Source organism: Microcebus murinus, chromosome 14 (genome assembly GCF_040939455.1).
Source record: "Microcebus murinus isolate Inina chromosome 14, M.murinus_Inina_mat1.0, whole genome shotgun sequence".
Classification (NCBI taxonomy): Eukaryota; Metazoa; Chordata; class Mammalia; order Primates; family Cheirogaleidae; genus Microcebus; species Microcebus murinus.
Window position 1 is genome coordinate 628,041 of NC_134117.1, and position 27,599 is coordinate 655,639.

Here is a 27,599-nt window from a genome sequence, read left to right on the forward strand (position 1 = left end):
CTCCCAGCAGGGCTGCGGTGCTGAGCGAAGCCACCACGATGAGCTGGCGGGGGTGGGGCGCTGGGCCGAGGGGACACTGGGACCCGCTCACGTTCTGCACACGTGTGCTGTGCTCGGGCCTCCCTTGGGCCTGCCATCCAGCTCATCAACCCTTCCTCAGCTGCGTCCACTCTGCCCCTCGTCCCTCCCCAGCGGTGCTCAGGGCTTCCTTGTGGCACCATCCGGGGTCTCTCCTCCGCCCCTCCCTGCTGCTGGACCCACAGGGAGGGGAGGAGGAGCCTGAGCATGTGGACGGGACATTCTCGATGGGTCCCTGTCACCGGCAGGAACGCGGACGGCCGAGGGGCACACCCGAGACAGGCCCCGGGAACCTCCGTGGCGAGTCCGTGGCCCGCGGTCTCGAGAGCAGAGGGCGGGCAGAGGGCCTGTGACTGAGGCCCCAGCACCCAGAGGGCTGGCCCTCGTGCTCCCGAGGGCTCCCCGGTGCAGACTGCAGGTGAGAAGCAGAGCTGCAGCCTCCGCATGCTCAGTGCCCCGGGGGATGGGACCCCAGCCGCCCTCTGCACACCTGCCTGGTGGAGAGGCCCTCGCCCACGCCACCCGGACTCTGAGGAGCCGGGGTCTCTCCCTCCCTCCTGGGTCCCCGGTGGGGTGTTCGAGCTGGCCCCAAGGGACCTGGGGCTTCCAGTGCCCTGCACGCAAGGCCTGAGGGCGGTGCTGGTCCCAGGTGGCTCAGAGGGAGCCGCTCACCCTGCTGGCCTGGGCCACGCCGCAGGCACGCCTACATGGCTGGCACGCCTACATGGCTGGATGCCACAGCCCACTGCGCCCGGGCCGTGTGGTGCAGCCCTGCGCCCGGGTACTGAGAGCCGCAGGCAGGTGGGACACGGTGGTGAGTATGCATGTAACACATCCACGCACAGAAAAGGTGCGGTGGAAATACATCATACACCAACAACAGCCCCGAAGGACACACCCAGGGCTGTCACCCCAGCGGTGACGGGGACTCGTGCACGGCCCCACAGGACAGGCCCAGGGCTGTCACCCCAGCGGTGACGGGGACTCGTGCACGGCCCCGCAGGACAGGCCCGGGGCTGTCACCCCAGCGGTGACGGGGACTCGTGCACGGCCCCACAGGACAGGCCCAGGGCTGTCACCCCAGCGGTGACGGGGACTCGTGCACGGCCACGAAGGACAGGCCCAGGGCTGTCACCCCAGCGGTGACGGGGACTCATGCACGGCCCCGCAGGACAGGCCCGGGGCTGTCACCCCAGCGGTGACGGGGACTCGTGCACGGCCCCGCAGGACAGTCCCGGGGCTGTCACCCCAGCGGTGACGGGGACTCATGCACGGCCCCGCAGGACAGGCCCGGGGCTGTCACCCCAGCGGTGACGGGGACGCGTGCACAGCCCCGCAGGACGTGCCAAGCTGTCACCACGGAGCTGGGAGCGTACTCTAGACCAGCAGTGAAAAGTAGTTGGGTTAATGTGTCAGCCGGTGACGCTGCTGTTTGCCATCACTGTCAAGCGCCGTGTGCTGTGTGTAGCTGCGTGTGCGTGCTCCGGTGCACACAGGCTCCCCAGACACGTGAGCGGCGCCCTGCGACGTGCCAGGACGGTGTCGAGGACGGCAGGCGACAGGGCTTTCCAGCTCTGCTGTGATCTTACGGGACCTCGGCCACGTGTGTGGTCAGTGCTGACCCAAGCGTTGCGACGTCACGCCTGGCTGTACACACGCGTGCAAACCCACACGTGCACACACACATTCGTTTTGCTTTCACATCGCTGACCGGGCCATGGCCATGAGCCAGGCTGACTGTGTGGTCACCTTCACTTCCACGCCGAGCTCCAGCCACCCGGCGGTGGGGCCGCCGCCAGTCTGGAAGTCACTACCACCAGCTCTGGGGACACCTCCCAGGGGACCCACACCTGTGTGCTGTGTGCATACGTGTGTGCACACGTGTGAGATCTGCGTACCACACGTGTGTGCAGAATGTGTGTGGTGCCTGAGTCTGTGTGTGCCTGGACGTGGGGCTTTCGCTGTGACCTGGTGACCACTCCCCAGTTTCCATCAGCCCGGCCAGGCCCCGAGCGGCCACAGTCTGCCTCAACGCTCTGACGTCAGGCAGAACCTGCGAATGTCGACACGTGTGCATCCCACACGCCCCGGCAAGGCTGCCCCGGTACACGGCGTGGTGGGCTCACGCCTCCCGTCACAACCGAGGTGATCTGTCAGCTGCCCCTGGCCGGTGGCACCGAGAGACGGCCCCGCCGAGCACCCACGCTCAGTCCTTCCTGACGCCCCAGGCCCGCGTGCGCGCAGCCCCGCCCCTCGGGAGACCCGGGCAGACTGCTCCTCACCCCGCCCGCTGCGCACTTGTTGCCGTGTCTGCGCAGACGCCCGGAACTGGGCGCGTAAACCCGCTCTCACTAACACTCATCAAGCGTCTCCGTGTGCTGGGCCGTGCTGCACACCAGCCTTGACCATGGGCAGAACCAGAACCGGAACCAGAACCTAGTGCGGACAGACGTGAAGCTGTGCCAGGGCCACGCGGGCTCTGACGGGTTGGTGGGACCCTCACCCCTGCAGCAGCCGTGGAGACACAGTTCCTGGGGCCTGCATTGCCGCTCACCCGCCATGTCCACACACGTGACTGGGCCAACGCCGCCGCCGCCGCCCCAAGGCTCCTGACTGGGAGCTGCGTGTCGCTTCTGCTGCACTGGTGATCCGCCTCTGAGCTCCCCACAAGCCGAGGCCGCTTCGCACGCACCCCACGCTCCCCGACTGCAGAGTGGGAAAGGCCGGGCCGGCGCGGGCGGTGACAAAGGGCGCCGGCCGTGCGCATCTGTCAGGAGCTGTCCCCGGGCAGAGTCCACCGCGCCGCGGCGACACCGTGCTGATAAAGGGAAGAGCCCAGAAAATCGATGCGCCGGGCCGGCGCGGCTGCTAAGCACACAGAAAACATCTCTCTCCGCGCGGCCGGCGCTGCGGAAATTCCCAAGCCCTGCCCTGGGACAGCCACGGAAAATTTAATCTCTCCAAACCCTCGCCAGGCCACTCCATCCTGCGGCCCTGACAGCCACACTTATAATTAATTATACAATTTCGATGGGAATATCGACTAAACAAAGCTATAAATCATAGAAAAAGTCAATAGGCATGGACACATTCAATCATGTCCCGGCCAATGATTACTACTCTTAAAATACAATAATTATTTTCAGGAGCCAGCTCGAATTAAATTCCTGTCAGACGGGTACAAGACCGGCGGCTGATGAAGGATACGGATGCGATGGATTTGGGGGCTGCGGCCGGCGCAGGCGCGTCCCCCGTGGACAGGAGCTGGCTCCTCGTGGCCGTGGTGCTGCGTGTTCAGGCGGACTGAGAAGGTGAGGTCATCGCTGACGGCGCGTCAGGCCAGCTGTCTCGTCCCTCCCTGAGGGGACGACGCCCTGGTCCCGGCACCGCTGCCCCGGCAGGTGACTCTTCCACTGCGTGTTCCCGGGCGGCTGCGTGGGTGCAAGCGTGTCTGCGGCGCCGTGTCTCGGGGACCGAGGACAGGAAAGCCATGCTGTTTGGTCCTTTGGAGAAACCACACGAGCAGCCCAGGAGGGGACAGGGCACAGGGCGCCTGGCCGTGAGGTTCCTGGCGGCGTGACTAACGGGCAGGTGGTCCTCCCAGGTCACCGCACCCGAGTCTGCTCTTTGCTTCGGCCCAGCCGCATTTCCTACCGGAGGATCAAATCCGAAGTTCTCCTGAACGTCCAGACTGAGTTTCTTCCATCTCAGGCGGACCTGAGACACCCTCACAGGTAGACTCGGGGAGCGTCACTTCCAAAGGCAACCGCGCATCTCCGTATAAACGCCGAGGGAAGGAAAGGAGGACTCTGGGCCCCACGGAAGATGGTCACTCTCAGGACGTGTGGCGACTTCCCAGTCCCTTGGCCACTGCAGCCCCCCCACTGCCCCATCCCACTCCTCCCGGAACGTACTGTCCCCTTCGACACCCTGGCGTCCTCCTCCCACGGCACGACCTGCCCAGGCCCATGCTTCTCCCTTGATCACTGCAGCACCCCCTCCGCCCCGTTCCTTCTGGAACGTACTGTCCCCTTCGACACCCTGGCATCCTCCTCCGAGGGCTCCCACCGTCTCCCACCTGCCTCCCAGGAGGCCTTACGCCCAGGCTCCAAGGGGCTGGCTCTGCAGGGGGCTTGCATGGCGCCCCTGCCCTGGCGGCTCCCAGTGCCATGCTTGTCCACAAGTGGTCCCTTGGGGGGACTGGCAGCTCCAAGCAGAGGGCAGGTCCTGCAGCCAGCGCTGCCCTGACAGGGAGCCAGCTCTCGACTGATCTGAGCCGCATATTCCCACCTCAGTTTCCACATGCACTCACTACATGCATGCACACACGCACATGTACTCATATATACGCTCATGTACATGCATGCACACACATGCACGGTACCCATGTACACATGTGAACCTGTACTCATATACACACGCATGCACGTGTATTCACAAGCATACTCACACAAGCATCTGCGTGCACAAGTGAACGCATGTGCCCCACACACAGCAAGTCCAGCAACGGGGTGTGAAACACTCACACACGCCTCTCATCAGTGCACACGTGGCTTTTGCCCATTCAGAGAGAAGCCACACCTCGGGAGCCCCCAAACCACCCAGGGCCCCACCTTAGACACGTAAGGGTCTCCAGGGCTGAGGGACCCACTGAGGGTCACGCCACCCACGGACGGGACACGGATGCGAGGGCCACAGCCCCACCCAGCCTGGAGGCAGGACGCACCCCACAAGCTATCCGCAGCAGGGCAGTGTGGCCCCCAGACTCAAAAGCTGACCCCTGAGAGGCGGCGTCAGGAAGGGTGGTCCTGGAGCCATGGGCCACCGCCGACCACAAACTCACCGCTGTGCCGTTGTTGTCTCGGAAAACCTCCTGGTTGAAGTAGCTGAAGAGCTTCTTCTCCAGCTGCAGCATGACCTGCAAGCCAGAGTGTCAGTGCCCGAGCCGGGCAGGGGCACCCCGCCCTGATCCCCCCACCTGCAGGGCTGGGCGGTGGGGTCTGCAGAGGCTGCACCCCCGCAGCTCAGCCTGGTGGGCTCACGTCACCCACAGGCGGGTGCAGGCCACTTACCTTCCGGTCGTTGTCCGACTCTCGAAATATCAGCTTCACGACTTCGTTGGTGTCGGCGGCCCGCACGGTCTGCATGGTGGCCTTCGTGCAGAGTGTCTGCGGGAAACACAGAGGGACTCAGCCCGAGAGCCTCTGCCTGCCTGGGCGGCTCAGTGATCTCCCCACCACCCCACCAGGCGGTACGCCTGTTTCCAGATGGGCCGGTGGCTGGTGCTGCCTCACAGCCAGGCTTGCATACCTGGGCCAGGAGCTGCCCCTCTCGTGGCCTGCCCTGCTCCTTGGGCAAGGCCTGGCACTCACTAGGTGCAGCTGCAGAGGCTCCCGGACCACAAACCCGCTTCCGCACGGAAGCAACCAGCACACCTGGAGCTGTGCTGAGCCGCCCTCGGGAGGGGGCTGGGCAGGCTCATGTCCCCTACGCAGAGGTGGGAGGGCTGGGGGGGGCACGCTCCCGCCCCCCGGCAGTGACCCCCAAACCAGTCCCCTCGGGTGCTTGGCTGGCAGGGCCAGGGTGCCACAGCACAGGAGGGAGGAGCTGGCGTGGGGCGAGGCAGGGGCAGGGCTGGCCAGCGCGGGAAGGGGCAGCAGCCTGGACAGTGGAGGAGAGGGAAGGCCTTGTCTTAGCCTCGGTGCTGCGGGGGTCAGGCAGAGCCGGGGCCCCTCCCCGCAGACAGCATGAGCCTGGCGCCCGGCCGTGCTCTGCAAGCTCAGCACAGCTGTGGCAACCTCGTTCACCAGGGGAAGCGCAAGGGCCACGGCAGGGAGGGAGCGAGGCCCACCCGGGTGGGGGAGGACGACTCTTCTCCAATCCATCCCAGGAGCCCTCAGGGGCTTCCCAGAGCGGCCTGGGGAGGCGGGGTGGCTGCCACCGCCCCAGAGCACACTCCGGGGCAGGTCATTGACATTCAGAGCGCAGGTCGCTGGTCGGGTCAAGCCCCCCAAAGTGGCTTTTGGACTCATGTGTCACAAATCAGTCTGGGGCCTTCAAGCAGCCTGAGGATTAGGACATGCACCCAAACAGCCGGAGCAGCCCGGCCTGCCCCAGGAGTCCGGCCATCCACATGCTAATGCGCTTAAGTGGCTTAAGCAGCTTTGCGCAGACGCCATTGTGGCCACCCCGGACGCAGGAAATTCCTGGTTCTGTCTCCCAAAGGCATCTGCTGGAACGTGCAAGAGCTGCTTTATCTCACCCCTTCAGGCGGCTCCTGAGGACAGACGTCCTGGACCCTGGGGCCGCCCAGGAGGCCCCGACACCTGCCCCGGAGCCGCCGCGCCCCCATTCCCAGGCTTCGCAGGGCCGGCCTGCCCCTCTCCTTTCAGCCCGCGAAGTCCTGGCCACTCATGCAGAAAGCGCCAGGCCGGGCTTTTCCGGCTTGCCTACTCACAGAAGGGATTTTTCTCTTTTGAAAGGAGAAAAAAATACCCCAAATGCTATTTTTAAAAAGCCACCTAGGATTTGTTTCATCATTCATAGCCGCGGGAAGGGATGCGAGAGAGGGTGGCCCCAGCGCACAGCCTCAGGGTGCTCGGAACGCCTCCCGCGTTCTCTCTCGGAGTTTGAGGGGACTGCTGTGTGCTAAGAATGTCCCTCTGTGTGCAGAGAGCGAAAGCCCTGGGTTCCTTCCTGTTTGGGTAACCACTGAGGCACGGAGGCTGGACAGGGCGGCCCAGGCCCAGGGCACAGGTGTCAGCCGGGGAGGACGCTGTTCTCTGTGCACCGGACTACGTGGTCTGCACAGCCCGTCTGACTTGGTGATCAGAGCCCCGACGTGCACACGCACAGCCCACGCCCCCCCCACCCCGGCGGCAGCCACTCGGGCTCTGCCGCCAAGTTCAAAACTCCACGGAGAGGCGAACGCAGCCTCTCAGACGCACAAAGGCCATGTCTTGTACGCGCATCTTAAAGAGCCAGTTCAGGAAAACACAAATTGTTCTGTGCTGACAGCAACACCCAAGTGCCGAGACACAGGACACACGGGGCCGTGAGGGCAAGTGCGGGCCACGGAGTCGGCCCCCAGCTTCAGGACGAGAGCTCGGACCCACCCCCCGCTCCTCTGGGACAGCCCGGCTGCCACACCTGCATGAGAGGGTACCAGGGACGGAGGGCTTCCCAGGGAGGGGACCAGGCCGGGGGGCGGCCAGGCCCCGATGGGCGCATCCCCCTGGCCTGGGTGAGTGGAGTCAGACGTGGGGTGTGGGCAGGTTTCAGAGCCGGGGACCAGACGCCTGCTTTAGGAAGCGTGTTTGCAACTTCCGTGGGGTAACTCATGGTCTGTCCGTGGTGGGAAGACGCATATCAAGCAAAAATATATAAAGCTCGATTTTTAAAATATCTACTGGTGAGGGAAACCAGGCAAGCCAGCTTTCAGCATGAAGGCAGACCTTGGTGTCTTCTCAGTGTCACCGCTGAGTCTCTCAATGACGTCACTTCGACGATCAGTGGACACTTGAAACCTGTCTGAACCTGCACCTGCCCACAGCCAGCAAACTCGGTGCCTGCAGTCCTGCCTCGGAGCAGGCTCCCTCTGCGCACAGGGAGGGGCTGGCGAGGCCCCCACCCGGCACTGTCGGCGAGAGGCCCCTCCACGGCTGGGGCCAGGCGGACGGGGACCGAGGTCAAGTGAGACGAGTCATCTATCTTGCTATTGGCCACCACGTGCCAGGGCTGGCGTGGACACGGCTGCGCTCAGGGTCCAGCGATCACCCGTGTGTGCTCCATGCCACAGCGATCACCCGTGTGCATTCCATGCCAACCTCTGGGCCAGGTCTGGTGGAGAGCCAGGTGGACACGTCCCTGAGCCCGGCAGCTGGCAGGGCGCTTGGCCTGGCAACCAGGATGCTTCTTGGAAAAGGGACAGGACGGGCAGAGCGGAGCAGGCGGAGATCCCGCTGGGCAGAGGCAGGGCGGGCCGTGTAGGCCACCTGGGAGAGAAGAGGGCCCCGGGGTGGGGGAGGGAGGAGCAGCGGAGAGTGGCTGGCAGTGGGGGGCCAGGGCTCAGGGAGCTCCGGATCAGGCTGCTGGAGGGAGGACAGGGTGTGGGGGGAGACCCGGCTGGGCTCAGTGCAGTCCACAGACCCTCCGCAGGACACCCCCGCCCCTCCCCCGGACCCAGAGGGCTGTGGTCTCCGGACCTTTGCTCCTCAGAGGCAGAGAAACAGAACGCGTTTCCATGTTTCCTTTCCTCCTCTGCCCCGGCGAACTCGGGAAGTGCTGTGTGAAGGGGACTCTGACTGGGGCCCTGTCACCCAGCCGGGTGCCCAGGGAGGGTCCACGGGGCTCTAGAGCCCTGCTCGGGCCCAGGGACATGCAGGCTCAGGGGCCCACCCAGGGAAGTGCTGTGTGAAGGGGACTCTGACTGGGGCCCTGTCACCCAGCCGGGTGCCCAGGGAGGGTCCACGGGGCTCTAGAGCCCTGCTCGGGCCCAGGGACATGCAGGCTCAGGGGCCCACCCAGGGAAGTGCTGTGTGAAGGGGACTCTGACTGGGGCCCTGTCACCCAGCCGGGTGCCCAGGGAGGGCCCACGGGGCTCTAGAGCCCTGCTCGGGCCCAGGGACACGCAGGCTCAGGGGCCCACCCAGGGCTTGCAAGAAGCCCCCGAGGCACAGAGCCAGAGGGGGCCGTCTGAGACAAGCCCCGCCCGGGTCAGGCTCCACGTCCTGCCAGGGGTCCAGCCAGCCACTCGGCCCACGAGGCTGAGCCGGGAGCGTGTACGTCCACTGCACTCCGGGGCAGGCCTGCAACACCCAGTCCCAGCTCCAGGTGCACCTTGTGCTGTGCATAGGGACTCAGCCTGGGCCGAGGGGGGCCACTTCGGTGCAGGGCTCAGCTTCGCTGGAGAAAGCTATTGGGAGAAAGTTACAGCTGGCTGGGCAACATCCCTCTGCCACGTGACACAGCCTAAGTCCTCGATTATTCCCTGGTGATTAGCACACTCTGTGTGCATTTTTTCCGAGCCAGACAAGACAGGCTGCTAGCTGGTGGAGCCACAAACCCCCATCCCAGGACCAGAGGCCACCAGCCGTGAGAGCCTGGGTCTCCCGGAGAGCCGCAGCGCCTGGCACCTTCTCAGAGGCCCCCGGCATCACTCCAGGAGCTCCGAGACGGGTGGGGCCCGTCCTCTGTGACAGGCGGGCAGAGCCACCTGCCCCTGGATCACAGGCAACCACGCTGTCCGCCCGCCACCCCCTCTCTGCGTCCGCCGGCTCTCCCAGGGCTACCCGGCGCACGCTGGAGCGAACGCACAGGCAGGTTCATTCCGATGGCCTCCCGCCCCAGCCGTGGGCTCTGGCACACCCTCTCCCGGAATCTGCACCGAGGGAGCAGTGGGCGGCCTGGCGGGTCCCTGACACGCAGCCTGGGCTGCGGAGGCTGCCAGACGCGCCATTGTCTGGCCCCGAACGGTGCTTTCAGGAGGGACGACAGTGCCATTGTCCGGGTGGCCTGTCAGTCACCAGGGGCCACACAAAGCGGAGGGGCAAGGTTTAATCCTGACTCCCGTCAGAGATGAAAACAGCCGGGACCAGATGTCTGCAGACTGTTTAATGCACAGGGACCGTCCGGCCATGGAAGGCCCGGAAGCAACGAGGACTTTATCTCCCCGAGAGCCGCCTCTCCCCTCCTCCCTCGGCCTGGGGGGGGGGCAGAAGGTTGTGAACAGCTGAATAAAATCAAGAAAATTTCAAGTCAGCCCTGCCCGAAATCCGGACATAGCCAGGCAGCACTGAGGGTATATTCCAGGGCATTCTTAAGGAATCAAACCGTCGCCAAGAGAATGAGACCTCCCGAGGAAGCGATGGGGAACCCCACGCCACCCAGCAGCCTCGGAGAACGTGCACCTCCGCAAGGGGAGTGGAGGTGTGTCCACCTGCCAGGGCCGCGGCGAGGCCTCCTGTGGAAGCCTGAGGTGACCCCGTCCGTGCTCACCTGCGTCCACTGCACGGAGCACACCTGGCCACGGAGCAAACCCTTGGGGGCCCCATCGAAACCGGCCACCGCCTGCCTGCAGGAGCCCGTCCAGCCCCCGGGTGACAGGGGACCCCGACCTGCTCACACAGCGGGGGTGTGAGGACGGAGTTCGGGACCGCTGCGCCGCTGAGCGAGCGCGCCAGAACCAAGCAGCTCAGACGCGGCGAGCCCGACGGTCCCCAGGCTGCGAGGCGCCACACGTGTGAGCCCTCGGCCAGCCGTGGAGTGCGTCCTCAGCACACGCGAGCCCTCGTCCCCACTGAGGCTTTCCCGACGGTCACGCCAGCACTCAGGAGGCTGCCTGTCGGCGCGCCTGCCGCGGCCAGAGTGGCTGGCGGCGTGAGCTGACTGCTGATGCTGACCCTGCAGAAGTTTCCTTCCCGCGCCGAGGCGGAGAAAGTGCCGGCTCCCGGGCACGCCGCCTGCCGGGCCCTAGTCTCACACGCGGAGCACACGGATGGGAGTCCACACCGGGCACGCCGCCTGCTGGGCCCTAGTCTCACATGCGGAGCACACGGATGGGAGTCCACACCGGGCACGCCGCCTGCCAGGCCCTTGTCTCACATGCGGAGCACACGGATGGGAGTCTACACCGCGCTCCGGGCGCTCCTGCGATCTGCTCCCGCGCCGCCGAGGGTGGCCTGAGGATACGTTTGACCAATTTTTCACGCCTGTCCCTCTAACTGTGACCCTGCTCCTGAGCTTTTATCCCGCTGACAACTTCATGCAGAAAAACACGCAGGCCCGCTGACAGCGTGAAATCAGGGACAAAGGCCGGGACAAAGGGGCTGAGGCGCGGGCAGGCGGCCGGATCTCAGCCACAGACAGATGTTCGCGGGGCGTCTGACAGGACCGGCTCGTCAGAGCAGCGGCCTTACGCGCGGCGTCCGCGCAGTGGCTCGGGCCCAGGGCCCAGGCGGCAGCAGCCCGCAGCGGCCTAGCTCGGCCAGGAGAACAAACCGCGTCACGAGCTTCCCCAGCGCAGCTTCTCGTGCTGCCGGGCTGTCCGGGTCCTCCAGGGTCCCAGCACGCAGGACGTGGACATCTGGGCCGGGCGCCACCTCGCACCCTGTCCACACCTGCGCACCCCCCAGGGCCTCCCTGAAGTCAGCAGGACCGAGGGCGCGGCCCCGCGCACCACGAGCTCCGGCGTGAAACCAGCCGACCGGCCGCGCTCTGGCCTGCACGGCAGCGTCTCAGCCTGGCGGTGGCACAGTGCGCACAAGCCGGGGCCGCCCTCAGGCCTGGGCTGGCTCAGGGCGCGAGGCACCCCCTCCCCCCAGGACAGTCCGTGTGGCCGAGTGCGGCCTCCTCCTGCAGGGCGGGGCCCAGGTGCGGGCTCGAGGCAGAGGCGTGGGGGACGCCAGCTTGGGTGGCTCCGAGCTCCGCCCATCGCATGGAGACTGTGCCGGGCCCGCCAGTCCCGAGACGCGCCGTCCTCCGCTGTCTCCGCCTGCCTGAAAGCGGCCTGGCCCGTGGCGCCACCCACACCGCATGGCGCTGCTCCGGGCCGAGGAGCAGGCTGGCCCCGCAGCTGCTCACGGGAGCAGCTGCTTCTCCGCAGAAACCTGCAGACCTGGAAGGTGCGCCAAGGAGGCCTCTCGTCCCGCCAGGCGTCCTGTGCAGGTGCACGCGTGTTCCCTTCAGCGAGGCGCCCTCTCTGCCGGAGACCAGCCTCCACCTCCACGCTGGGGTGCCCACTCCAGCTGCGCCAGGTGCTGGGGTCCCACAGGTGGGGGGACTCGGACTTTCTTGGCTCAGAGGGTTCAGAAGCTTCTGTGGTGTCATCGTGTGCCATGACCAGCAAGTCGGTCTGGCAGGTCCTGCAGACACAGCTGTCGTGCCTGGCGGCAGGTGCGGCCGCCCCTCCCATGCTGCCGGCCCAGGGTGGCCCCCCCAGACCCCCCAGACTGAGTCTGTGGGCTCTGCTCTCTCTGCCCCAGGATACGCCGTGACGTCAGAGACCTGACCGTCCAGCGGCCAGTGCCGTGACGCGGACATCGTCCACCGTGCGGAAGGCTCCTGGCCGGCAGCTGACCAAAGGCACAGCGGCCAGAAATCCGTCACTGTCTCACCTTTCTCCTCACCGCCCGGGTAGCTGTGGCTAAATCCTAGCCGTAAAAGCGTCTGGAGACTGACAGGGCTGCAGGTGCAAGGTCCGCACAGCAGCCCCGAGCGGCGGCGATGAAAGTAGCCAAAGGGCTTCTAGACGTCGGCTGACAAAGCCAGCCCTGTGTGCCTGACACGGCTTCCTTAAAACAAGTCAGTGGAACCACACCCTTCCAGTTCAAGTTTTCTGAATGACGACAGAAACAGAACGGACTCCCAGAGATAAACACTTCTTATGCGAGGAATGATTTCGACACCAACGTCGGACATTGATACAAGTCTGTGTTCCGCCGCACGGCGTGCCGGGAATCGACACAACGCTTCTGCGGCGACGGCAGCTCTCACTGACAAGCTCCCACGCCGCTGCTGCCGAGACGTGCCCGGACGTCCCGGCCCTGCCACTCAGACCGGAGGGGTGGGACGCTGTGGCCGCTCCGGCCCCCACAGCCAGCCAGCACGCCGCACCCAGCGCGGGCCGCCACGCTGCGGGGGGAGTCCGAACGCTCAGCTCCACAGACACCCCAGTCCTCCGGGTGTCCGTCTGGGCCCCAGGAACACAGAGCAACACTGTCGGCCCAAGTGACTGACTGTTCTTGGCAACTGACACCTGCATACGCCACCTCGAGCCTTAAACTCATCATGGCGTAGAAATCAGGGATGATCCGGGAATCCCGAAGGCAGAATCCGTGGCTTTAGAGCTTGTGTTTGTCACTGGTGACTCCCGGTAGAGGAAAGCGCTTGGGAGGAAGCAGCATCTCCACGGATTCTCCGGCCGTCGCGCCAGGCGCGCACCTGCCGCCCCACAGCCAGAGCCCCGCACGCAGACGGCCGCCCCCGCCGGGGAGACAGGCCCAGACCCCAGAAGACACCTGCTGGGCCCCTGGCTGCTGCGGAGGGCACGGGCCAGAGCTGATGGGCCGGGTGACGCCAGCCCCACTCCTCTCCTCGCTTTTGGTAGAAACGGCCACACGAGTGAGCCTACGTTAGCTCTGGCCAGCCTCCCGCCTCTTCTCCGGTGGCGCGCGCGTGTGTATGTGTGTGGTTTCTGGAAGTGACCACCCCACCCTGCGGTGCGAGGGCAGCAGAGGCCAGAGGGCACCACACCCACCTTGGGTGGCAGCCAGGCCAGGCCACGCCGTCCCCCAGTGACTGCCCGGACCACCAACACTCAGGCCCACCGTGCAGTGTCTGTCCTCTCCGCGCAGTGCGGTGGAGATCGTCCCAGGGCTCAGGGTGAACAGGAATAACCCCCATCCAGGCTGCGCGGCCTGGGCGCCTACCAGCGCAGGCTCGAGGGTTTCGCCGCACACCGGGCACAGGAGAGGGCTGCGCCGCACACCGGGCACAGGAGGGGGATGCACCGCACACCGGGCACAGGGGAGGGCTGCGCCGCACACCGGGCACAGGAGAGGGCTGCGCCGCACACCGGGCGCAGAGGAGGGTTTCGCCGCACACCGGGCACAGGAGAGGGCTGCGCCGCACACCGGGCGCAGAGGAGGGTTTCGCCGCACACCGGGCACAGGAGAGGGCTGCGCCGCACGCCGGGCACAGGGGAGGGCTGCGCCGCACGCCGGGCACCGGGGAGGGCTGCGCCGCACACCGGGCACATAGGAGGGTTTTGCCGCACACCGGGCACAGGAGAGGGCTGCGCCGCACACCGGGCACAGGAGAGGGCTGCGCCGCACGCCGGGCACAGGAGAGGGATGCGCCGCACGCCGGGCACAGGAGAGGGCTGCGCCGCACGCCGGGCACAGGAGAGGGATGTGCCGCACGCCGGGCACAGGAGAGGGATGTGCCGCACGCCGGGCACAGGAGAGGGCTGTGCCGCACACCGGGCACCGGGGAGGGCTGCGCCGCACATCGGGCACAGGAGAGGGCTGCGCCGCACACCGGGCGCAGAGGAGGGTTTCGCCGCACACCGGGCACAGGAGAGGGCTGCGCCGCACACCGGGCGCAGAGGAGGGTTTCGCCGCACACCGGGCACAGGAGAGGGCTGCGCCGCACGCCGGGCACAGGGGAGGGCTGCGCCGCACGCCGGGCACCGGGGAGGGCTGCGCCGCACACCGGGCACATAGGAGGGTTTTGCCGCACACCGGGCACAGGAGAGGGCTGCGCCGCACACCGGGCACAGGAGAGGGCTGCGCCGCACGCCGGGCACAGGAGAGGGATGCGCCGCACGCCGGGCACAGGAGAGGGCTGCGCCGCACGCCGGGCACAGGAGAGGGATGTGCCGCACGCCGGGCACAGGAGAGGGATGTGCCGCACGCCGGGCACAGGAGAGGGCTGTGCCGCACACCGGGCACCGGGGAGGGCTGCGCCGCACACCGGGCACAGGAGAGGGATGCGCCGCACACCGGGCACAGAGGTGGGTTTCACCGCACGCCGGGCACAGGAGTGGGATGCGCCGCACGCCGGGCACAGAGGTGGGTTTCACCACACGCCGGGCACAGGAGAGGGATGCGCCGCACACCGGGCACAGAGGTGGGTTTCACCACACGCCGGGCACAGGAGAGGGATGCGCCGCACACCGGGCACAGAGGTGGGTTTCACCACACGCCGGGCACAGGAGGGGGCTGCGCCGCACGCCGGGCACAGAGGTGGGTTTCACCACACGCCGGGCACAGGAGTGGGATGCGCCGCACGCCGGGCACAGGAGAGGGATGTGCCGCTCGCCGGGCACAGGAGAGGGCTGCGCCGCACACCGGGCACAGGAGAGGGCTGCGCCGCACGCCGGGCACAGGAGAGGGATGCGCCGCACACCGGGCGCAGAGGAGGGTTTCACCACACGCCGGGCACAGGAGAGGGCTGCGCCGCACACCGGGCACAGAGGAGGGTTTCACCGCACGCCGGGCACAGGAGAGGGCTGCGCCGCACACCGGGCACAGGAGAGGGCTGCGCCGCACGCCGGGCACAGGAGAGGGATGCGCCGCACACTGGGTACGGAGACTCCAAGGGGGCCAGGAGGCTGTGGGCAGCGGGGCCAACAGTCCCTCCCCCAGGAGATGGAAGGCCACGCGCTCAGCCCACAGCAAAACTAGCCACGGCACTTTGCAAACATGTGTCCATGATAATTTCCTTGTATTTTAGGGTCAGGGTGGTCCGCCCGACACAGAGCGGCTGTCAGGATGGAGTTGAGGGTCTGGGAGCGGGCTGTGGGCTGACCGTTGCCGGGGTTGCTGTTAGGGCCACAGGCGCGCCTGTCCTCACTCCAGAAAGCCGCTTGCCCACGCCCGCCAGGATCTGCCCAACAGCCCACCCATTCCGCTCACTGGACTCCCCACAGGAGGGAGCCCCTTCTGGTGAGCCCCATCTTTCAACGGCTTTCCTGGAGAGCCCAGGCCCCTGGGGAGGGAGATCTACTGGCGAGCGCAAGGCCCTGGTGCTGACCTCACCGCGAGCCGCAGGGCTGGGCGCAGGCACCGCGCAGAGCTCGGTGGGGGAGCCATGAAAGGCGCTGTCACGGGAGCCCTGTGTCAGCGCCGCCGCCTCCGCCTGTGCTGGGCATTGTCCGCTGTTCGCCAGAACAACAACACGCCATAAAGGCTCTTTCACGGCCTCCCAGGCCGCTCCCCGGCGGGGAAAGGGCGCGGCAGCCGCCCGCTCTCACCCCAGGGAGGGTGCAGCCCGCCTTCCCAGCAGGAATGCTCGGGCCCTTCCTACGGCTGGTGTGAAGCAGGGTCTGGGCACCCCCTGCCCGGCAGACGGGCGGCCTGGCTCCGCCCCACAGAGGGGCGGCTGCTGCACTCCGGGGGGGGAGGAGACAGAGGCAGAGGACAGACCGTGCCCCGCCCCAGGGGCCCCCGCCCGCACCTCCCAGCACGGCGGGCAGAAAGTCCGGCAGCCCCCCAGGCCTGGCGTGGAGGATCCGTCCCGTGCCCCAACTTCCCCACGGGATTTTGTTAACCCTAAGAACAGGCAGAAAGCATTTTAAAACAGAGGATGAGCTTGTAAAAGTCACAGAAAGGCGCATTAAAGACAGAACCAACACGAATCTATTAGTGGCGAATCCAAACATCTGGCTCCTCTGGCAGAGTCCTAGGGCTGATGGGTGGGGAGGCCACACACTCTTCTGCCTTCTTTTCTGTAAGGAGGGAATGATTATTTCTGACATCAGTCTATTAGTTGGAAACATTGGCTGATGTTCACAAAGTGAATGTCCTGGAAGGAAACCCCCAAACCCTGGACCCCAAATCACCACCACCATTAAGGACAACGTCTGCTCTTCTGGTCGACGTAACAGGCCCGACAAACAGGAGATCGCACAGAAGCCTCTTCTTAAAGGTGATACTTTAGAAATAAGTTTTATGATTTAAACCGATAACTGTTGCTGCTGCCGTCATTTTAAACCCGGGCTCTAGAGGAGCAGGAAAGCCGAGCAGAAGCGTCCGGCTCAGGCCCCGCACGAGGCCCCGGCATCCGAGCGCCATCCAGCGACGACAGCCTTCGTGCACCAGGCGACAGGGCGCCACGTGGCCGGGGGAGCTGGCGGCGGGTGGAGGCGGCGGCCACCCGCTGACCCCGAGATCCAGAGCCGCTGGGCGTGCAGAGCCCGTGTCCACGCTGGGCCCTAATTTGAGATGAAAACCTGAGGACGGACGCTCGCCAGCAGCGGGCAGGGAGGACGGGCTGCACGCGCCCGATCCGTGGCGTTCGGAGGCTGTGTTAGGGTCTGCGAAGCACCACTCTGTGGCAGTCACAGTGGGCGATCCCTTGGGCTCCGGGACACGAGCTGTGCCCACAGCGCCACGCCGAGTCCTGGGCTCCTGACAACACTGCTCACTGCTGCAGCACGGGCACAGCCCCAACCACACAGGCTTCCAAGGCCGGGCCAGGCTGAGGCCACGGTGGGCACGTGGGAGACCACGGCGTCCGGCCACCAGGGCAGTCAGTTTCCGGAATCCACAGACCCACACACATGCCTGGGGCTGGCACCTGCTGTGGGCGGGCTGAGGGGCCTGTGAGCAGGGGGCCGTGGCAAGTGTCGGTCCCACAAGGTATCTGGCACCCAGATCCAAGTCACTCTTCCCCTGGACCCGAAGGGCTGGGGCTGTCCAGGGTAATGACAGGCACGATGTCATCGTCCTCCCCAGAGGGAAGGGGTTGGGTGCCGGGGCCGCCTGCAGTCTGGACAAGGCGCACACAGCGGCAGCATGAACTCGGTCCTCACGGAGCGGTGCGCGTGACGTGCGGGGTGTGCAGCTCCGAGGACAGCGTCTGAGACGCCAGCGCCCTCATGGGGCCGCTCCCTGCAGGCCCGGCTGGCACCTGACCGTGTACCTGTCAGCAGCTGGCAGCTGGGCTGTAAAAACAGCCACCCACCTCCAAAAACGCATCCATCACCGTCACTGTCGGGCATGATGGACGGCAGGTGTGCGCGAAGCCAGGCCGCTCGGAGACGGGCGTGCCTGGCACTGCTGTCACTCCCTGTCACCACGGCCAGCTGAGTGCCCAGCTGCCAGTTGCTACCACGCAAGGCAGGCAACATACTCGCGCCACAGTCCAGCGGCAGGGGCGGGCTGGAGGCGACGTTATTAATTAGTGTGAGGGCGGCGCACGGTAATTGCGTTTAATTCGTGTGTTTTAATTACAGCTCAGGCAGCGTGAGCATGAGCACGGTGGCATCATCTTCTCAGTTCCGCTCTGCCGGCGGCCGCATCAATTTGCATCTGAACACGGGAAGCTGCCGCTCCCGGACGCACCCCTCCCCTCCGCACACAGAGCCTCTTTCACGGGCTGGCGCCGGGCAGGGCTCTGCGGAGCAGAGTGTGACCCTCCCTCCACCGAGAATTAGCGGCAGGTCCCGCAGGCAGGGCGTGCGGCCTGGCCCCTCCCAGAGGCCCCCCCCCCCCCCGCAGCAGGGCCAGCAATGCCACGTTTAATGCCCGTGGCTCCCTCATCTCGCTGTGTCCCGTGCATTTAAGCGACCTCGACGAGTCTTCCCAGCGAGTGGCGGCGAGGGGACGCAGTGGGCTGCTGAGAGCGGCTGAGGGACCTGGGCTGCTCCCCGGACCGTGGCGGGGACCCTCTGCCCACCCAGGACCAAGGGAGGATTTTGGGGGCTGCTCTGGGGGGAGCTCAACGATGATGCCACAGGCAAGTTGTGGCTTCACACAAACAGTAAAAAAATCAGGCTTCTACCTTTATTCTCGAGAGTCACCTGCCATCTGCAGGTGAGATACCGTACCCACCCCACCCCAGAGCACCTGCCTGCCAGTCTGCTGCCAGGCCTGTGTTTCCAAAATGTACCGCTCAGCAAGATGCTCTACCTATGAAAAGCACGCCTTGCTGACACCCGTTTCCATCTGCACATGTTCTTCCCATCTCCACTGACCTCGGGCAACTGGAAAACCACCTGTGGGGTGGCCCACCCACGCCCAGGGCACAGACGTCCCCAGGAACACAGGGCCGAGGCTGGGCGTGGTCTCCTCTCGTGCCACCCCTGCAGGAGTGGCCTGCAGGGCGCCTACCGTGGCATCGCCAGGCGGGAGAGAGCTGAGTGCGGGAAGGGGAAGGCCCAGCGACTGGAGCCAGGGCCGGGCCCCGGCCAGAGCAGGGAGGCGGGATGTGGGCGCACGGCTCCCACTCCGACCCACACTGCTCTGAAGGAGGCTCAGGGGGAGAAGGCAGGTGCTCGAGGCTGCACCTACTCAGCATGGCTGAGGAGCAGAAGACACTTCCGAGCCCTCTGGGACCAAGGAGGCCCTGCCCGCATCTGCGCAGCCTCCTCCGAGGAGCCTGCCTAGGCTGCACCTCCCAGGGCCACAGTCTTCCTCTCTTCCCCACACAAAGTTCTGCTAAGAGCGAAGGGGGAGCCTGTCTCAAAGACCGTCCCCAACCCCGCCCAGCCCCCAGCACCATCTGACGACCCCACAGGACATGTCTCCCCCTGCGGGCCTTCAGCTGATACCCAAATTGCAGGGGAATGGCTGCCTCTGCCTCCAAACACTCCCTCCCCTCTAAAATGCAAAGGCTTCTAAGAAGGGCATCAAAGTTCGTCAGATCCTTAGGAGAAAGTGGCTCCTACGGGGGTTGGGACAGAGCTGAGAGTCCAGCCCGGAGGAGCAGGTGAGGCCCCGGACTCGGCGGGGCCCGCGGGAGACGCCTGGCAGTGGTGCTGGCCACTGCATCTCCGTCACCTCAGTGCGCGGCCAGGCGGCTCAGTGGTGCACACTCGGGGACGTCTGCCACCTGAGCTGCGTGGGGGTGGCACTCGGCGGCACAGACCGAGCGGACAGACAGGCTCCTGCTGCCCCAGCCCCCACTGCGCTGTGCCGGTGCCAGGAGGGGCCCAGAGCCGAGTCCCGGCGAGATCCCCAGGAGCACGTCCCACGGGCACAGCGGCAGAGCGTGGTGCTCCCCTCCCGTGCTCCACAGCTCCGTGTGGAAGGAACCGGAGAAGGGCCACGGCTGAGAGCCGGCCCCAGGGTGGGGAGCTGGTTTGAGCAGGCGGCCCGGGCAGGGCCCGGCTCCCGGGACTCCTCCTCCACCCTCCGCGGCCTGTGCGCGGCTCTGGCTTGCGCTAAGTCAGCACGCAGGAAGAGCCTGCGGAATTGTATTGTTTCCACAGAATTTCTATAAAATGTTTTAAGGTTAAAATCCCTTTCAAAAGCCGAGCCAGCCAGCGGATTCTGATTTCTCCAGAGGGGCTGAGAGTGTTTAAAATTCAGCGGCCCAACAGGCAGCGGAGCCAGAGCTGCCAAGCGAACTCCAGCACGGATCCCGTCTTCCCAGGCAGATCCGCGTCCGGGGCTCTTTTCTCGGACTGGGTGCGCTGGGGTGAACAGTGTCCCCTCAATCCACAGCCGCCCAGAGCCCCGGCACGTGGCCTCACGTGGACACAGTCTTTGCAGGTGTGACCCGTCAGTGTCTTGGGATGAGGCCGTCCTGGAGGGTGGTCCTGACTCCCCTGACCAGTGTCCTTGTGTACAGAGGACAGACGGGGCCGAGGCGCCCCGAGCCAGGGACGTCTGGGCCACCCTCCGCTGGAGATGCCCCCAGCGCCTCCAGAGCAGCGGGGTCCTGGGACACCTGGCGACCACACTTCCGAAAGCAGGTGCCTCCTGCTTCACACCACCTGGGGCCTGCGTCCTGCGGCCCAGGAGCCGACGCACCTGGTGACGTGCAGCGCGGTCCCAGGATTCCCTGGGGCACGTGCATTCAACACCAATCTAAGAACAAACTAATTTCCCTGACAGGCGCTGGGGACACGGCACCCTGCTAGGCTTCAGGTTCCTCCAGCTGCCGACTCCGAGGTTCTCGGGAACTGCTGCTCCTCACTCCGGTAGGCTCTGGCTCCCACCTGCCCCCCCAGAGGAAGTCCCTGCTGCAGTCCTGGCCGCTGTGTCCACGGGATTTTCGTGACCCGCTGAGGACCGTGTGCTGAGGGCCCTAGGGGAGAGTGGCCTTCACCTGCAGAGGCTCAGCCTCCACTGCACTCAACACTCCCAGGGAAATTGCACCAAAAACCACGTTTCTATTTTCCACGAGGCTTGCTTTACTTACATGGCAAACTGAGTGCAAATGGAATTAGAAGTTTTTGTTTTTCGAATGAACGGCCATCTGTCCACAAGTTTTAAAGAGCCATGTGGGCATAAAATCCTCCAAAATTTAACACGTGGACGTCTGTTTATTTACTGAGCAAAAATCAAGTTGAAAAGTGTTGCTTTTCCTCAGACTCCTTCACAAGTGCCAGACCCACGCCGGACAAACAGCCGTGGGTTCCTCAAGCATGAGGGCACTGGGCACCCAACAGCTGTGGGACAGTCCCTGTCAGGAGGTACCCGGGGTGGCAGGTGTCCATGTGGCTACGTCTGCTCCGTGGCTGCATCTGCTCCGTGGCTACGTCTGCTCCGTGGCTACGTCTGCTCCGTGGCTACGTCTGCTCCGTGGCTACGTCTGCTCCGTGGCTACGTCTGCTCCGTGGCTACATCTGCTCTGTGGCTACGTCTGCTTCTGACACCTGCACTGCCACTGCAGGGCAGGTGGGGCTCAGCTGGGTGGCGCCAACCCCTGTCCAATTCTGGACGACTCCCAGAAGAGACCTTTCGCAGACTGAAAGTGGATCTTCACCAAAGCCTGGGTACCCATCACAGAGCACCCCGACGGCCTTCTGCCGCTGTGCAAGAGACCACGGTGTGTTCTCCAAGTGAGGAAGCCCCTCTGCCTGCGACGCGCTCTCCCTCCTCGGGCACCCCAGTGCCAGCGGCCGCACCCAGAGCCTCCAGGACGTGCAGCCTGTGTGGCCTCCTCTGCTTGTGACCCTCCCGCCTGCCCACAGGGCCACTGGAGCCCGGCCTTTTGCTCAGAAACACCTGCGTCTGAGACTGGAGTCAGACCCAGTGACTCCCATGAGCGCCTTCTCTGCCCTGTGTCCTCTCCTCCCACCGGGGAGACCCAGGCCGCTCTCTTCCACGGGATTCTGCAGGGCAGACCACGCCGCGCTGCCTGGGCGTTAGGAGAAGGGGCTGCCGAGACCCCGCGCCTGGCCCACTCGGGGCTGTGAGTCCGAGATGGATGGGGCGCAGCAGGAACGGGCCGGGGGAAATGCCTCCCCAACGTCATGTTTGCATTAAAATTTCTAGACTGCTCTGCCCAGCGGGCTGGCACTGGCCACGCGGCCGTTTGCAGTTGGAGTGGAGATGAAACGTAGTCTGGCTCCTCAGCTGGTCGGGGTGCTTGTCAGCCACGGTGTGAGCAGCTGCGGTGCGGTGTGGGCAGGCTCCAGCCCCCGAACCGGGTGGAGGGGACGGTGGCCTCCGTGCTGGGCCCAAGGCAGGACAGGCCGAGGCCGGGACCTCAGCTCCCACCTGCCCGCGCGTTTCTGTGGAGAGTTCCCGCCTCAGGGCCTGCAGAGACGCTTCTCAACAGCTGCCCCGCATCCCAGCTGGCGTGTCAGCCGCCTCGGGAAGCCACGGGAGCCGTGTGGCGCCACGGGACAAGGGCCGCACGTGCTGGGACCCCGCAGTCGCCCCCGCCCCGCGTCCACACTCAGGGCTGATGCTCCTTGGTCCCACTTGGAGAGACAGCGGAGCCCCACTGCCCGAGTGTCACCCCACCCTCCCGGCTCGGCGGCTCTGAGACTCATGCCCACGGGCAGCCCAGACGCTCCCTGGTGACAGCTCTGACCCGAGTGAGGACGCAGCGGCCTTTCTTGTGACATTTGTTCTGCGGGGGGGAGGCCACTCTGGAAGCTCCTCTGACCTTTCCCGATCGCCGGTGCTCTGGCTGCTCCGCACTGCTCTTCCAGGGGCTCTGCTTCCACGGCCGGCCACGCCCGCCCCAGCCTCCAGGCGGGAGACGCCGCTCCGTACACAGCAGGGTCACCTGTGCTCCAGCGTCGGGTCAGACACGACCGTGCGCAGAGACATGGGCGGGAGGCTCAATCTGGTGACAGGGTGGCTCGTGCACCGCCAGCGTCTCCAGACCAGCCCAGGAGACCTCGGTGAGAGGCCCGGCCTCTGTGGCCCTCGGGCCTCACTCGTGTCCTGAACTGCCTCAGATTCGGGGACAGACACTCAGGGAGGACAGACACAGTCCCCAGCTCTCGAGGGGCGCAGCGCCTACGGGACCCGCCGGACTCCTTAGCTCTGCCGCCCTCAGGAGAGAAAGAAACCCGCAGAGTGAATAACGGTTTTGGGGTCCCCAGTGGAATTGGCCTATAGAAATCACACGTGCCCAGCAGTCCCCCCTGCACACAGAGGTGTCTCCCTGGGGGGTGGAGCTGGTCTCCACTAGGAGTCGCTGAGCATTCAGGAAAAACCACCTGCGCAGCCAAACATTTACACGCATGTGGTGAAGCCGTGCTCAGCGAGGCGCCGTCAGCTTCATTACATAAAACACGGAAGATTTCACGGCACGCTTGGCCAAAGGGACGTCAGAACCAGCAAAAGCCCGTCAGCTCTGTCCACAGGGCACAGTCGTCCGCTGAGGGCGAAGGTCAGCGTGTGAGTGTTTGTGACTGAGACTGCTGTGGGGAGATGATGCCACCACAGACTGCCGTGTCTCACGTGGACATGCAGCGTGGCCGGGCCCTCCCCATGCAGGTTCTCCCGTTCACATTTCTGCTTCCGCCTGCGCAGGTCACACGAGAGCCAGGAGGCACGGCCTGGAGGAGTGAGAGCCTCGGCCTGGAGGTCCCAGCGCCCGAGTGCCGGGGGCCTGACCACAGAGGGAAGTCGGCCCTCGTGCCCCTGCCACGGGCCCCGCTTCCCGCTCTGCGACCGTCCCACGAATCTGACCCTGCGGCCAAGCTTAGCCGGGGGCTGTGGTTGCAGCTGCGCTGTCACCCGGGCCCGCGAGCACACCCAGGAGCCACACGTGAGCGCTGAGCCCCCAAAAGTCAAGAGATGACCAGGATGCCACAGATCAGACAGAGGCGCCGGTTTGCATGGGGTTAAAGACGGGTGTTTAGGCCTCGCGCGTTCACTGGGGAAAAACATCTGAGATGCAGTGGGTGAGGTAGAGCCTGGCAGGCGCCCGCCCGCAGACACGGAGGAGCAGGCTTGACGGCCACATCAGAGCCCGCAGGGCACGGCCCCACGTGGTCTGACGGCGGCTCCCACTCACCTCGGACTCCAACCAAGAGCCCCTCAGCTGACAATAAAAAATGCTTCATTAGGTGTTTTTGCCTTAAAAACCATAACCAGTGAGGCAGAAGAGAGCAGAAACGCCTGGAAGGATGACGTCCCTTCTCTCAGTTTTCTCAGCACAGACAGTGGGCGCAAGGCCTGGCTGAGGGGGGACGTGGCACCTACCTCCACGACAGACTTGGCGTCCAGCCGGAAGTTGAAATCGCCGAACACAAAGTAGGACGCTTTCTCGAACCGCTGGTCGATGATTCTGAGAGAAAGGGAGACACAGGTCACCGGGTGTGCTGATGCTCCCCGCCCACACGGCTGCAGCGTGTCCGCCATGCGCTCCCGGCCCACACGGTTGCAGCGTGTCCACCACACGCTCCCCACCCACACGGCTGCAGCGTGTCCACCACGCGCTGCCCGCCACGCGCTCCCCGCCGTCTCCCACTGCAGGGAAACCCCGTGATTGTTGCTTTGTGCCCCGAGAACTTAGCACAGAGACCACTGCCGACGCATGGCCTCCACACGGCGCTCAGCTCTCTCCAACAGGGCACACGTGTGCTGCCCGTGACGACGCAGCCAAGTCTCCACTGTGTCCTCGTCCCCTGGGCCTCGGCAGCAGGGAGCCAACTTCCTGGACACCACGGCCCCACCGAGGAGGACAGAGGGCCGGGTGGGGGTGCGAGTGAGAAAACACCGAGCGTGGGAGAAGTGGAGCAACTGCCGGGCGTGGCCGGAGAAGGCAGGAGGCACCGCACACGCCAAGGCCAGCACTGCCGGCAACATGCCGCGTGGCCACTGCACCTCGCGAGTCAGGGACACGGGCTCTGCCTTGCCCTGGCGCCACCTGGACCTTTCATGGTTACAAAGTACTAGCGGCTGCATATGTGTGTGTGTGTGCGTGTTTTAGCAAGTAATTGCTAAAGGTATTCTTCAAAAAAACGTGTCCACATATTTAACTCAATCACAACCCATTTCATAGAGACTTTCCCACCGAAAAACACCCGTGGCAACTGTCCAGGAGTGGCAGGTCCCCCCAGCGACACGGCTTCTGAAGGACAGCTGGCAGACCCCTCGCTTACCCCAAAGCCCCTCGCCCGCAGCCGGCAACGCGGCTGACAAGTGCCGCGGTTTCCAGGCAGAGCGAGACGTCAGGTGCGCCCAACTCGAAAGCAAAACGAGAACTACCTGCCGCACGGGACCTGCTGCAGGGTCGTGACCTGCAGGGGAGGAAGTTCCCGCTGCCAGAGCCCCGCTCCCACCAGCCCGCCTCCCTCTCGCCCCCTGCCGCGACACCACCTGGGTGTTGCCCTGGCGAGCCGCTCCCACACGCCCCTCAAACGCTGCACTTGGAGACGGACTGGGCTTTCTGTTTTTGTTTTTACTGTTACTGTGCGGGCCCAAGCTAGGCCAACCTCCTAATTAGACTGACTCCAAAACTACCGAGCCTCCAAGAAGCCTCCACACGCCGGCCGCTCGGCCTGGCGATTCCCGCTCCAGCCAGGCGGGAGGGCGCTGCGGTCCGCCAGCCTGCGGCTTCCAGGAGCCGGGACAGGGCACCAGGGCGCCGGTGGCGGGGACGGAGTGGGCAGCCCGAGTTTGCTGACGCGGCCTTTTCCACCCGGATTCGCCGGCTTGAGAGAGGAGAGCTGACCCGTGAGCAACTGTCTCCTGTGTGTGGTTTCCACGGCCAGTTCTGCGCGGCGCCCTGCGGCAGCTTCTGGAGCACGGCGCTCTGAGGCGCGGAGCTGCCACAGCCGCCGTCCCGCTCTGCACCTTCCGGAGGCTTCCAGGCCCGGGGAGCGGAAGCTGGAGCAGCTGGCAGCCTGCACCTCCGTGACTTCGAGTGGGTCAAGTCGCCATCACTTCATGAACTTCTGGCTCTGGGGGAAACTTCATTTGTGCCCTCAGCTGCCGTGAGGCTGCGTCTCCTACGCGCGGCTAAAACCTGCGCCGCTCCCGGGCTCCCGGCCTGTTTCTCCACCTGCCTCCCTGCCTCCTCCCTGCCGCGCTCCAGCCGTGTCCCTGTAAGTTCCGGAAGGAAACCTTGTGTCGGCCGAGGACGCGGCTGCTGTCAGACACCGTCCGCCCGTCACACCCCCAGCGCCCGGCTGGCGCGCCCAGAGGCCCCTCCTCGCTCATCTGTGCGCTAGGGTTTTTAGGGTTATCCTTTAATCCGTCTGGAATTACAGTGTAGAGCACGGATCTGCGTTTATTGATTTCCCAAGTGGATGTCCAATTGATCTGCACCATTTATTAAATGTTCAAGCCTCTTCCCCCCAAGTTTGCAACATGACTCGAGACTCCCAGCGGCAGGTCTCGCTGAGACTGTCTGTCCTTTCTGCAGGTCTTTGTTTCAGCTGATACGGCTTTCTACAGGGAAGCTCTTCTTGTTGACAATTCTTTTAAAAATAGTCTCAGCTATTTTCAAATTCCCCTTGCAAATTAATTACCATTATCTTCCTGCCAAATCCCACAAAAATTAGTTTTCCTTTTTAATTGGAGGAACTTTCAATTTTAGCATTAATTCAACTTTAACATTAATTTGAAGAGACGTATTGGAAGAAATTGTTATTGCTAATGCAGATGGCCGGTAACTTCACTAACTTGTGTTAAAATTGAACCTTTCTGCAGAGGACGGGCGGCTGGTGGGGAGGGCCTCAGCCTGTTTGGGACCCCCCCCCAGGCCTCCCCCTAATTCCTCACCTCCCTCCCGCAGGGCCTTGATGGCCGGCCCTGCCCTCAGGCGGCTCACAGCCTTTCAGCAGAACACACGGAAACTACCTTTGAAAAATATTTATTATCTACTGTTAGACGACTTTAGAAGGAAAAAAAACCTGCAGAAAAGGTGTTGGTTCCTTGAAAGGTCCCTTACCAGTCCTGACAGGACACTTGCTTCAGGGGCTTTGAAGTCTTCTGCCTCACATCGCTGGGGTCTCAGTCCCGGGGGGGGGGGCGGGGGGGCTCCTGTCTGATGAGGACCTGGGTCTCGGTCCTGGGGGGCTCCTGTCTGATGAGGACCTGGGTCTCAGTCCTGGGGGACTCCTGTCTGACAAGGACCTGGGCCCCAGTCCCGGGGGCTCCTGTCCGATGAGGACCTGGGTCTCGGTCCTGGGGGGCTCCTGTCTGATGAGGACCTGGGCCCCAGTCCTGGGGGGCTCCTGTCTGACAAGAACCTGGGCCCCAGTCCCGGGGGCTCCTCTCTGACAAGGACCTGGGCCCCAGTCCCGGGGGCTCCTGTCCGACGAGGACCTGGGTCTCAGTCCTGGGGAGCTCCTGTCTGACAAGAACCTGGGCCCCAGTCCCGGGGGCTCCTGTCTGACAAGGATCTCGGCCCCAGTCCTGGGGGCTCCTGTCCGATGAGGACCTGGGTCTCGGTCCTGGGAGGCTCCTGTCTGATGAGGACCTGGGCCCCAGTCCTGGGGGGCTCCTATCTGACAAGGACCTGGGCCCCAGTCCCGGGGGCTCCTGTCCGATGAGGACCTAGGTCTCGGTCCTGGGGGGCTCCTGTCTGACAAGAACCTGGGCCCCAGTCCCGGGGGCTCCTGTCTGACGAGGACCTGGGTCTCGGTCCTGGGGGGCTCCTGTGACAAGAACCTGGGCCCCAGTCCCGGGGACTCCTGTCTGATGAGAACCTGGGTCTCAGTCCTGGGGGGCTCCTGTCTGACAAGGACCTGGGTCTCGGTCCTGGGGGGCTCCTGTCCGAGAGGACCTGGGTCTCAGTCCTGGGGGGCTCCTGTCCGAGAGGACCTGGGTCTCGGTCCTGGGGGGCTCCTGTCCGAGAGGACCTGGGTCTCGGTC

General features: G+C 64.9%; 1 protein-coding gene across 3 annotated transcripts in view; it reads right to left on the reverse strand.

Moving 5' to 3' along the window:
- The window catches only part of INPP5A (inositol polyphosphate-5-phosphatase A), a 180,996-nt gene that overhangs the window by 13,747 nt on the left and 139,650 nt on the right, over positions 1-27,599 (reverse strand). For all 3 annotated transcript variants that reach the window (XM_020280789.2, XM_020280788.2, XM_076009685.1), the window contains 3 exons: positions 23,979-24,063; positions 5,151-5,246; positions 4,922-4,996 (listed from right to left, as the gene is read on the reverse strand). In XM_020280789.2, coding sequence (XP_020136378.2) covers positions 4,922-4,996; positions 5,151-5,246; positions 23,979-24,063 — 256 coding nt within the window. The remainder of the gene's footprint in view (positions 1-4,921; positions 4,997-5,150; positions 5,247-23,978; positions 24,064-27,599) is intronic.